Here is a 12725-nt window from a genome sequence, read left to right on the forward strand (position 1 = left end):
GGACCTCGGGGCTGGGGGTTCAGCCCCATGCTGGAAGGTGGCATCAGCCTGGGCCCAGGTGGGGCCTGCCAGGCCTCAGCAGTTTGCTGAAACCTCAGAATGCCCTTTGTACAGCTGCAGAGCTCAGTGTGGAGAGAGGCCTTCTCCAGATCTGGAAGGCATGGTTTGTTGGAAAGGTTTTGTTTACCCTAGACAAAGGCTTCTTCTAACCCAGGGCACTTCAGCTCTAGCGAGGAGGAGGAGTAGGAGTGGTTGTTACAACGTTGCTATGGTAATTCCATAATTTAAATGGCTTAATTTCCTACGGACCTAACATTTCCTATGGATCCAAAATCAAAATGTGTTTTAGCATGCGCTCCAAGCTCTCGGGGTGTGTTTTCTTCCTGCACGGTGTCTGTCATGGGGAGCACTGCTCAAGCGTAGTGGGCTGCCGTGGGGTGCTTGTGCAGGTTGCTTTCTGCACTAGCCATGCTCTCAACAGGGGTAGCTCCAAAACTTGGTGATAGGGTGAGATCTTGCTCAGGCTGAGGCTGAGGGCTCTTCATGTGCTTTGCTTGAGAGTGTTGGCCTTTACTGGGCTGCCTCTCAGAAAGCCAGAGATGCCCGGGCTCACCCAGGTGGGACTCCTGGGGTAACCTTGTGTGCTCTCCATGCCTCCAGCTAATTAAAGATTTTGATTTTCTGACTTGAATTCACCCAAAAGTTAAGCGAACACCACATTTTTACTAGGCTTAAATATTCCCATGGTTTTACTTGACTGTCCAGCTGGTGTTGACAGCACAGCAGTGGGTCCTGTTGTTGGCAGAGCTCAGGGCAGGAGAACTGAGCAGTGTATGGGGGTAGAACCTGGTCTGTGTGCCCAAGCTTGTGCTGGGATCCAGCACAGGACATGTCTTTCAGGGCTGACAGCAGTGGGTGGGTGGCTGCGCCGTCCTCTCAGGGTGTCGTTTGTCCTGCCGGTGGGCTGTGATAGTTTGGTCAGCTCTGGAAGCTCTGTGGCTGTGGCATTTCTCATGCTAGCGACCCGACTACTGCAGTTAGTAGCGAGCTGAATTCCCTCCATCTCCAGAAAAATTAAGTTATCAAGAAGTTACAAATCCCTCTATTTAATTTTAAAAAGGAAAAAAAAAAAAGAAAAAAAAAGTCTCGGTGGGTCAAACTAATTTGCTGGTGTGTGGCCTGTGGCAGCTGTGCACGTCTGCTTTCTGCCGTCCCCGTTAGTGGGGCAGCAACCTTTGGTGGCTGCAGCGTGATGCCCTGGGGCTGACGCTGAAGCAGGAGCTCTGGATGCTCTTTGGGCACATGAGGGCTCCTCATAGCTGCCGTGCTCGTCACAGGGAGCCTCGTGGCCTCTTGCCAGCCCAATGGCAGTGGAGGCAAATGAGTCTGTGGCACTGGGGCTGTGGCTTGCAGAGGGATGCCAAGTGCTGGTGCAGCCCTCGGAGCTGGTGTCACGGGGCCCCAGTGTTGTGTTGGGGTAGAGTCTCTGTCCTGAGACTGGGTGAGCTCGTGCCTGCCCTCCACTGCAGCAGGGATGCCCAGAGGCTGTGCAGAGATCCCACCCCAAACCCAGAGGCACGCAGAGGTGCTGGCGAGTTCTACGTATCGTTCCTGGGACCCATAGGGAGCCCAGGCGCTGCTGGATCAGGTGCCTCTGCCTCACTCTCAGTCGGATGTGCCCCAGGTATTTGTGGGGAGGGGGACACGCACGGTTGGGCGCTTTTTTTGTGCGTGTGTGAAAAGCTGACGGGAGAGCGAAATGTCGAAGGACAAATGCGGCGTGTGTCTGGTCAGATAAATTGCAGGGCTGTAACCAGCAAGGCTACTTAAAGGCAGCGTGGCAAAGGGTCTTCGGCTCTGGAAATCCGTGCGGTCTGGGCGAAGCCGGTGGAAAGCTTTGCTTTTTCTGCGCCAGGCTTCTGCATCAGGCCTCCCTTCATCAGGGTGTTAGCAGCCCATTCGCAGGGTGCGGGCGCTCTTGAATCCATTCTGTTTTCCCCATTTGAAACAAATGACTTGAGATAATAGTAGTCTTAAAACTGTAATTTACTTTTTGTGAAGAGGGAATTATAGGGAGCGTAAAGTCTTTTTGCGGAAAAAAAAAATTACAAAAGGCTTGCGTAATGAATGTGATGGGAGAGGAAACACTGGCTGTCTTTGTGCCGCTTGTTGCTTTTTGGTGTGCGCCTGGACTTGGAAAGTTCTCTGGTGAATTTGGGTTCAAAACACTGGGAAGGCAGGGGAATTGGAGGAATGTGTGGTGTGTGAAAGATGCGGTGTTTGCTTCCAAGGGGGTTTAAACACGCAGGGAGACAGGGGCTATCCAGGCAGGGGAGAGGGTTTGCCCCGGGGATACCTCACAAGAGCCCTGGGTCCTAGTGTCACCGCGTCTGTGAGCCCCCCGAGCATCGTCCTGCCCTTGCTCCCTGGGGGCTCCTGCACGCTGCCAGGGTACTAGCATCGCGTCTGGGGTTTGGCACAGTGCCGCGGGGAAGCGTTAGGACTCAGGTTACAATGCTTCGCCCGACAGACGTTTCGAGGTTGGGTGGAACGGACCAGTGCTTCTTGGTGGCACCATGCTTGTGCAGGGGGGTGCGGGGGGGGGGGGGGAGGATGCTGACCCTTTCCCTTGGTAAAGGGGGCAGGAGCCACCGCAGAGCACGGGCCGGGGAGAGGAAAACGAAGGGCACCTACCTAGCTGATGAGGATGGGGTTGTGCGTATTTGCATGCACCGTTTAGCGTTGCTGTTTGCAGTTTGGCTAACAAACTGCCGGCAGGAGAAGCGGCGGCGGCACATATATATCTCTTGGCTGGTGATGTGCGAGCTCCCAGTCTTTGGATTAACTGCGAGTGATTTTCAGATTGCTGGTTTAAATAGAGCACCTGAACAGCCATTAAATTGCCCCGTGGCACTTTCACAGCCTTTCTCGAACATGAGCGAGTGATGCTTACGAAACCAGAAGTGTGTTTTGTGGCACCACGTGTTCCTGTATTTTGGCGGTTGATGGCTAATATTTTTGTAAATTGAATAAATCATGTTAGGAAAAAAAAGTTAATGAGGCATTTAATTAATTAACAATGTGGAGTTTTATGGTCTTTATGGTTAAATTTTGTGGTTAATGACATTCTTCTTATAGCCTCTTAACACAGAACACTCGACAAAATTAGCCTTTCCATCCAGTAGTAGGCATTTCGCCCTAGGACGAGCCTTTCCTTTCTACAAAAATAGATGAAAGGTGTTCCTTTATTTTGAGTCGCAGAATCTATTTTAAATGGTAACTGCATGCTAAAAGTGGAGCCGAATACGGCAGCCGCTTCTGCCGCCTATATCCATCTGCTAATTTGCCTGGCGGGGTGGTCTGGTTTTGAAGGAAAATTCATCCCTCTGGGATATAATTTCGCACAGCCCTTTCTTTGGGCTTGAGCAGGGTAAAGAACATCCTTTCCAGACCAATTTTTGGCCTTTGGGCTGATGAGCAGGAACGTTTAAGAGCTGCTGTTGGGTGAGAGAGAGGTGGGACTGTGGGGATCCCAGGTTAAACTGGTGGGCACATGGGGTGGTGCCGGGTGGTGGAGAGCTCTGCTCTGTCCCGGCGACAGGTGAGGGGGGGCGATGCTCTGGAGCCTGGGACGGGCAGCTCATTAGCTCCCCGCTTCAGCCTGGTTAGTGAGGGCCTGCTAAAAGAGCAGCTTCATGCTGTATCCTGGATACCAGCTCTCGGGTCAGGTATACCCAGAGCACAGATTATTGCGGGCTTTCCGGCAGATTTTGAAACGGGAAGAATAAATGTATCCCACCCGGTGGTCGTTTTATTCTCTTACTTTGGCAAAGCAAACGCTTGCCCCCTCCACGCCGTATCCCGCTTGGCGGGGATGTCGCTCAGCCTTTGAGAGGAGCAAGCGCAAAATTAATGGCTTGCTGCTAATCTGGGTACGTGGAGGAGGGGGGGAAAAGGGGGGGGGGGGAAGCTATGTTATACGTGCAGCATCACTTAGAAATGTGGGTTGTTTTTCTTCCTTTTTCTTTTGCGTCGGAGACAAATGGAGGAAGACTCGCACCATCCTAAATTTTTGGTTGAGTGATGGAGCAGTCATTGTTTCAAGGCTGCATGACAGCGTAGAGCTGAGTCTGGCCTAGGCTCTCGACCGTGGTATATTTGACTGCAAGATGAATTGTGTTAAATTCACATGGCTTCCCACGGCGCCGGGCTCGTTATTGGAACCTGGCGCCTGGCTTTAGTTCTGCATGCAGAAAACCAGGGTGGGTGAAAATGGGATTTCCCTCATCTTGATAGAGCCAGCCGGGCTTTTTTGTTGTTGTTGTTGTTGTTCCCTGATAGGGGACCCGTCCTTTGTGTGTCTTAAATGTGTTTTGTTTCGGGGTCATGCGCTTTTCCTTTTAAAAAGCAAACCAACGTGGGCCGCGGTGCTGTTGTGCTTGCAGAATTTTCTGCTGGAAAAAATGCAGATGTAAGAGCAAAAACCTTCCTGTGGAAGTTTTGAGAACTGGAAAGCTGCGAGGTTTTTTTGCCTGCAAAGTTTGCACGTTCCCTCTGTGTGACAATTCCTGATGTTGAGGGCTGCGGGAAAAGGTCCCTGCGGGGCTTGGAGCTCTCAAGTGCTGCTTCACACAAGCTAAGTCTGCTCATGGGAAGTCGTGGTCTCTGCTACGTCTGCTGAAGAAGGGGGACTCTCAGTGGCTTCCCCTTTTATTTTCCTTTTAACTGACCTGTCTCAGAGAGGGTAACTTAGGCATATCATAGGGGTTTGTGTTCTACCCCTTCCAGTGGCCCCCTCTGCCTTTCTCCCCCTCTCCCCCTTCTTCACCAAGAGACACAAAATAACTCGATGTATCTGTGTTTTTTTCCCTCCTATTTCCAGGAAGTGGTTCTGTATTGTTTGGAAAACAAGGTGTGTGATGTGAATCATCGTGACAACGCAGGTTACTGTGCCCTGCACGAAGCCTGTGCCAGAGGCTGGCTGAGCATCGTGCGGCATCTCCTCGAGTACGGGGCTGACGTCAACTGCAGCGCTCAGGATGGAACCAGGTTAGCAGCACCCCCAGACCACCATCGGCATCGGTGGTCATCACCACCAGGCAGTAGTTGTGTTGGCCATCACAGTGGTGGGAAGGAAGTACCCCTTCCCTCTCACTTTGTGCCTCTCCTTCATGTTTGCCTTGTCCTGCCTCCCCATCCTGCATGAAACCCTTAAATCAGGTAATGCTGCCAAGGTCCTCTTGCACAGTCTCCTTATTGCTGGTCCTTGGGTAGGAGAGTGCAGGACTTGGTGACCTCCTCCACTCTCTGGTTAATAAAGCAGTGAGGGCACACTTTTGTGGTGACTCCAGTTCAGTGTAATTTATTTTTTTTCTTCTGGGAACTTTAATCAGTTGTACAGGTTTTTGTTGGTTTGTTTGTTTGTTTGTTGGGGTTTTTTGTTTGTTTGCTTGGGGGTTTTTTTTAAGAGTTTGTGAAATTCCCAGCTGCAGGGCAGGAAAGAGAGCTGCTTGAGCTGCAGCCCTGCTCCTGTGCGCTCCAGCTCCTTTGAGCTGTGCCAAAAGAGTGGGCTTTTCCTTGATAGCAGGGTTACTTTTAAGAGCACTCGAGGCTTCTACGGCCATTGGGCGTGTGCTGTATGCTATATGAACGTGTTGTTTTGCTGAACGGTGAAGGTCTCCGCTCGTTTGGGATTTCGGGTATTTAGTTATTTTTTAGCAACCTGGATTAGGCTGAGATTTTAGGTTCCTTCCCAGAGTAGAAGAGGTGCTTAGTTCCCGTGCTCACAGATAAGTGAGGGGTGGTGATGTTGGTTTTTTTCTTTGCGGAGATACAAATGCTGCTCCACACCTTTTCTAAGCTTCTTGTGCATGTTCTAAAGGTACCTCTTTGACCACCGCTGCGGGGATGACCTTGGGATAACTCTCTTCAGCATATTATGCAGAACGTTATCTAGTCTGTGCATTTGGGTGACCTGTCTGCATTGTACCCTGGGAAGCTCCTTCGGCTTGTTATCTTAAACCATTGTTATCACTATCACCGTCCAAATAGCCAGGGAGGTAAAATTAGCATCACTAAGAGTCTGCCTCTTTCGTTTTTAAGACCTTTATTTATTAGCTTGGGAAGGGAGGAGTCAGGAGAACAAAAGTCCAAAAGGGCCGGTTAGGATGGTCCCTTAGAAGTTCACGATGGTCTGTAGTTACCGGCCCATCACGGCCCAAAGGAAATGTTTCTGGAGAAACATTGAAACTCTGGCTGGATTGTCAGGGTCCTTCTCCGTGTCTCACTGCCTAAGGAGTCTGAGCATTCCAGGCTGACAGACAGCCCCCCACATTTTCTGCTGTCTCCAGCTTTAATACGCAACCTATGGCCAGTTGCCATAAAAAAAAGTATCCTCTTTTTACCGCCCCCACCCCCCACACCCCTTGCTGGAATAACTTATACGGAAAATTAACCCCAGAAAGTTTCTGGCCAGTCTTAACCACCCAACAGTTCAGAGTCCACTTTTGATTTCGATTCACAGATGGAGCTGATTTTCGAGAAAGAAACTTGGCACATGTACCCTGAAAAGCTGTTTGGGGGAAATTGCGTTTCAAAAATGAGCATAATAATGATCTGATCATAGATGGTAATGTCAAAACTCGGCTTGTGGTCCCCTTTCTTTTCTGATGGCAGGGTTTTGGTTTTTCGCTTCTTGTCTCTCTTAAAAGCTACCCAACAGACAGTCTGTATCTGAAACATGTCTAATACACAGATGAAAGATGGTCTGGCTGCCCTGAGTTGAGCAGGGCAGAGAGCAGAAGCTTGTGTAAGGAACTTGTGATCAGAGTTGTCCCCGGCCTTTTGGTAGGGTCAGACTTCACTGTTTCCGTAGGGTATGTCATGACATTCCTAAGAAACCCCATTTCTCTGTTGAAGGCTCAGTAAGTTTTTCTCCTTTAACTTTTAAGGAGGAAAGAACTGTTAGTCTTCCTCAACTGTATTACTGTCAAAATTAAAATTCCTGAACACGTTCACCCCTTGGAAACCCCCAAACAAACCTGCCATCAAAGCCTTCTCCCCCTCCCCTGCTTTTTTAACAACGCCAAACGTGCCTTATTGGCACCTCTGCCACCTCACAAGGCCCCATAGCTGGAGATATTTTTGGCTGTGCTGGAAGCTCTCAAATCTCCAGACCAGTATCTCCAGATGTGTTTAGCTCTGTTCAGCCGGTTAAAGTAAATCCACTAGAGGTGTGATGTAACTGCACGAGCTGTGATGTAACTGCACGAGCTGTGATGTAACTGCTACGCTGCCGTTGTTGGTGTGTCGGCCTGGGGTGCCACAAGGATTCCCTGAAGCTCTTAGGTCTGTGTGACTTGCTGCCTGCCGTTTCTCTGGTCAGCTCCTCGGGGGCTGCTCTCTGAAAAGCCGTGGGGAGTGAAGCTAACGGGGCAAAACGTCCGTGTGAAGGTGGAGGATGTGGGGACCATTCTGCATCTCTCCTTTTAATCCGAGAAGGCCAGCGCTCAGCCTTTTGATTCAGGAATCTTGGTGAAGCCAGGCCAACAAGCGAAGCCTCAGGCTGCAGCAGCAGGGCAAGGAGGTGGCAGCTTTTGGGTTGGGGTGGCTCTGGGGCTCTGCCTGTGTACCTCGGGCTGCCTGCATCCCACAGCGTCCCTCCGCCTGCCCGCAGCGCCTGATGCCGGGGCTGTTCCCCCCCGTGAGGCCCCTGCGGGCGGTGCAGCGCCCGCGGGCCCTGAATACACACCTGAATACACGAGCGCTCTGCCGCCGAATTCCTGGCTAATCGAGGGTTATCGTGGTGTCTTTAAGACCTGTCTCGGAGGTGCCACAGTCACTAAGGGCTCTTAATCGTCTTACCCGTACATAATAATAGACAGCGCTTAAGAGGCGAGCGCTTTCCTTCCCTGGCAGGACCCCTGTAAGCGCCGGTAGCTCTTCAAGGTGCATAGGGGAGGACCAGTGCCTGACACCAGCGAGGATGGTTGCGGGTGCTGTGTTTGGCCTTAACTCCTCGCTCTCCTCTCCCCGTAAGCCGTGGTTCAGCCTGCCCTAGCTGAACCAGGTGCTGCTTTAAAAACAAAGCCACACGGCAGGCATCCAGGCAGCTCCCGCCTGGTAGCCAGGCCTCCCCGGTTGCTGCTTTCCAGTCCGCTCCCTCGACTTTCAGCTTTCGGCTAGATTCGCTCTCGGCAGCCGCGTTTTGCGTTACCCTTCTCGCTGGCGGGTGATGAGCTCAGCCTTTTTTTTTTTTTTCATTATTATTATCATCATTATTATTATATTTTCCTTGGGAGGACCCTGCCAAGATGGCTCTCTTCCTGCGTCCTTTCAGCTGGTCTTGGCAGCGCCGTACCCTCCAGCAGCTAGTTGCCTTAAAGGAGAGGCAGCTGCTGCCCTCCTGCAGCCCGCCCCTTGCCTCTTCCGTGGGGCAGCGTTGCATAACAGAAGGGATGGAAATAAAACCCGCAACGCCGGGATGCGGTACTGCTCGGCGACTAACTAGCGAGACCACTCATTGCAGCGAGGAGAATTTTGATGGTGCCTGAGAGGCTAAGAGCAAACCCTGACTGGTCTAAATAGTTTATAATTTTGGTGGTGGAATGATAAACCCCCAGTGAAATGTTTTCCTAACTCTAGTAGCAGTAAAAATAGTAGGAAGAATTCGACAGCACACGAGAGAAGGTTGAGATGTGTGTCTCCTGTTAGGGTATCGCAGCTCTCGAATGTCCCCAGATCCTTCTGGGGCCTTTGGAAGGGTTTGTTTTAGAAATGAGCTGTACTGCCATTAACTGTACCATTAGGGATAGAGAGTGTTTATTTCCATGATGTGCAGGGCGGAAAAGATTATATGGGTAAAGCAGCCCAGGAGAGAACTCCCAGGGATCTTTTTTTCACATCTGAAAAGGTTCCCAACTCCAGTAGTTACTTTTGCATCTTGCAAAGGGGATGGTTAAACTCTGCCAAGACTGAAAAATACTTTTTGTCCTCTGCCGGCCCTGGTGCGAGAAGCAAACATGAGTAGCCGTGCGTTCGCACCGTCCCTCTTGTGAGCTTGCCAAGAAGCTTCGCTAGCCAGTAAAAGAATCTGTTAGTGCTCTGTTACTGCCTCTTTTCCCTCGCCTTAGTTAGGAGATTCCCCCCTTTTCCCCCCTCCCCTACAGTGTTTTCTTTCCCGCCTTTGCTTCCTTCTATTTATTGCTCTTCCTCCTTCTGCGCAGCTTTACTGTGCCTTTCCTTCCCCTTGCCTCTACACGGTCCCCTCTCATGCCCAGGGCAGCTTCCCTGTGCTCTGACTGGTGACAAAGATGGGGCTGCCTGCTTTGCTTCCTCTGCCCTGTGCACCTCACTGTGCCAGGCTGGGTGACCCATAGAGTGTGTCCCGTCCCAGGGTTACAGCCAGTGTGCTGCAATTTCTCCTTCCTGGGGAAGACCCAGGTGCCCTTTAATAAACTCACCTGGGTGTCGCTAAATGGATTGAAACGCTGGGCGGTGATTCAGATGTTGTTTTTAATAAGTTAAGGGATCATCTTGAATTCATTACTGCTTCAAAAGCCACTTAGGTAAAGGCCGTTTAAAAAAACCAAAAAGGCAAACAAGCGAGAAAACCCACAAACCAACAAACCCACAGCACCCTCCAAACCCACCCCCATCCTCCCCAAACCAGAAAAATTTTAATTCTAAAATAAAATGGAAACAGTTCAAAGTTAAAGACTCCAGTAAAGTGACAGAGACAGCGAAGTCTGACCCTACCAAAGCATCTCCAGCATTTGGCGGCAGCCGTAACTCTCATCTGTTCCCAAGTGCCTGTTGCCAGACTTCCAGCCAGGGATGCTTCGTGCCCGGTGGGGGACGGGAGGGTTTGCAGCAAGGCTGACCTTTCCCGCTGTAGATGTTCGGGGTGTCGTGACCCGACGGCTCGGGCCTGAGCTGCTTGCTGACAGCCAGCAACACCTGATACTACTTAGGCCGCCGTGTCAGCACCCCTATTATTTGTTACCGGTGGTGTTGTATCGCCAGGGATGCTTTGCATGGGTGAGATCCCGGGCGTGCTGGGCATGCAGTGCTGTGGCAGTCCCTCTGCGGACACCACTCAGTAGGTGGAGGCGGGAGGCTGAGGTTTGGCGGGGGCCCTGGGTGCTTCTTCAGCACCGTCTGTCGAGGGCATCGGATAGTGTCAGTATGTTAGAGACTTCCCTGAGAAATCATGAAGAGATGTGCTGACCCTTTGCAAGTGAATCCTCATGGACCTCTCTGGGCTTAGAACTGGGAAGTGGTTTTCCAAAGAGCAGCGGTGTCAGGCTTTGAAGGCATTCCTGTGTTGCACTCTCTGGTGCCAGAGGTTTGAAAGGTGGCATGAGTTGGATTGAAGACCATGCTCAGCAGCTCAAGGGTCACCCGCTTGTTTGCTGTGTTGGTGGCCTGGGGCGTGCAAGAGGCAGGAGAGAGCCATCTCTCCGTGGGTAATGAGCCTCAAACTCTTCCAGTGCACCTCCCCCTCTCAATACAGCGTGCACAGGTCGAAACCAAAACTGTGTGCAGCTCTCTAGCAAGATGAGGGCAAGCGAGAGTGCTTCACGTGTGACAGATGTTAATCGCCCTAAATCACGTCCTACTGGAAAGTACTTGGAGTAAACACACCTGGAACGTGTTTCTCTTGGAGATGGATCAGAGTCCCCCTCCCACCAGCAGTGCTACGTGATAGATGGAAAAACAGTGGTGTGCCTTCCTCTTCTGACTGGTTTGATCTGCCTCTCCTCTGCCTCAAGCTCACGTGGATGCCAGTCCATACCAAAGCAGAGGTGGGGTTGAGGGGACATTGTTGCGTGTGGGAGAAAGAGTGTGGGACGTGGCCCCCTTTGCAAGAGGGGAGTTTCAGCGAAATTCTTTATTTACTTCCTTATTCTTACCTTTTAACGCATCTCTTTTGAGAGCTTGAAAGTCTTGTTGGGAGGCAGCAGTGTTGACAGGCTGAAGGAGCAGGAGGAGTAGTACAGACAGAGTCGAGTTGAAGGGCCACCATCATGATCATGGCTGTTGAATTTGACTCCCTTTTCAGTTCCCTGTCCATAGCTCTCTAAGGAAAAGATGGGATTTTAACACATCTTCATTAGGCTGAAGGGTAATATGTTCTAACTCCAGACAACTCCCCGTTACGTATAATCAATTTTAAAGGCAAAAAGTTAATGCGATTTATAATTAGCGATAAGAAATTCAAAACCTGGAATTGCAGACGTGTATTAATGAGCAATCCCTTCTGTGGGCTCAGAAAACGTATGCCTGAGCTTGTATGGATTGCTTGTGCAATAGTGGAAAATGCTTTAACTCCTGGGTGGACTAAACCCAGAAAACAGCTGTTCTCTGTGTAGAAGGCTTGGACTGGGCACAGGTATATTCGCGAGCGCTGTTCAGGGAGGGAATGGTGCAGAAGCTGAATTCCCAGGAAGTGTTGGTAGGTTATTCCTATGTGCCTAACTGAGGAGCTTTGGGTAAGGGATCGCCGCGCTTGCCCAGCGGCAGGCTGAACGAGCCCGTACTCCTCCTCCACAGCACGCCGTGAGGGTGGCAGAGGTGCTGGGCGGTCGGGTGGCCGGCTGCAGAGCGCCGTTGGTGAGGCTTCATGTGAACTGCTGCCTTCTGCTGCAGCGACATAATTATTCCACTGGCCCTCGAAACGTGTTCGGCAATGAACAGACGTAGCAGAAATACCTGCCCCAAGCAGTCTTGACTGTGAAAAGACAAGAAGGGAGGGGATGATGTGCAAGTAAAACCAACAATGAGATGATTGGCAGCTGTATTAATAGTGTTACTTTTTTATAAATAACTTTGATCTGAAGTCAGAAATTTCTTGTCAGGTGCATTTGCATAATACTATTGACTCACAAAGGTAACGCTGCGATCTGTCTGTTCTTTCCACAGACCAATCCACGACGCCGTTGAAAACGATCACTTGGAGGTCGTCCGCCTGTTACTGTCTTACGGTGCTGACCCAACGCTTGCGACCTACTCGGGGAGGACCATCGTGAAGATGACCCACAGCGAGCTCATGGAAACCTTCCTCACAGGTGCGTGGCCGTATTGCTCGGGCTCCGCTGCCTGCGGTGAACAGGGGGGTGTTTTCTGCCCCTCCTCCCCCCCAAAGTCCTGCTGCCCAGCTGGGATGGCTCCTCACTGAGGAGCATGAGGGTAGACTGCAATAGCTCTGTCAGGCTGCAGGTGGGAAGCATAGCTGTGCATGGGGGCTCCTTCTGACTGAAACTTTTACCAAGTCATAAGGATTATGCCACTATCAGGTTTGATGGGTGGGAGGTTAGCAGGCTGTTTTGGTGCCTTCAGTTCCCTGCTTGAAGTGAAAATAAGAAACTCATTAAATCGAATAGCTGTTTGTTAAACATAACCAGATTTTCCCAGGGTCTTGCTTCTAGTACTTGACTTTTCGCAAGGTCTGCCTCATTTTATGTCTGACATGCTGCAACACGAAGTATTAAAGGCTCTTGTCCTTAAGCATGTCCATGGCTTCGGGTTTTTTTTCTGTTAAGTTTTGGATAAAGACACTTTCACTCCCTAATAACCTCTGAAAATGTTCTTTGTAAACCGTGTTATTAGGGGATGCAAGTTCATTCTCAGTGAGTTTAAGACTCGTCCACTTAGCTGTTTGAATGGTACTTGTATTGGGACTCCAGTTCAGTCCAGTATCTTGGACTTCTTAGTGTCTTGATTCC

At 50.7% G+C, this 12725-nt stretch overlaps 1 protein-coding gene across 1 annotated transcript in view; it reads left to right on the forward strand.

Moving 5' to 3' along the window:
- Window positions 1–12725, forward strand: part of BCOR (BCL6 corepressor) — a gene marked incomplete at its 5' end in the record, with an annotated part of 39334 nt that overhangs the window by 23375 nt on the left and 3234 nt on the right. The window contains 2 exons of the mRNA XM_084261198.1: window positions 4883–5049; window positions 11923–12068. Of these exons, the coding sequence (XP_084117324.1) occupies window positions 4883–5049; window positions 11923–12068 (313 nt within the window). The remainder of the gene's footprint in view (window positions 1–4882; window positions 5050–11922; window positions 12069–12725) is intronic.

This window comes from Gallinula chloropus (genome assembly GCF_964237585.1).
Source record: "Gallinula chloropus genome assembly, chromosome: 1".
In the NCBI taxonomy this organism is placed as follows: domain Eukaryota; kingdom Metazoa; phylum Chordata; class Aves; order Gruiformes; family Rallidae; genus Gallinula; species Gallinula chloropus.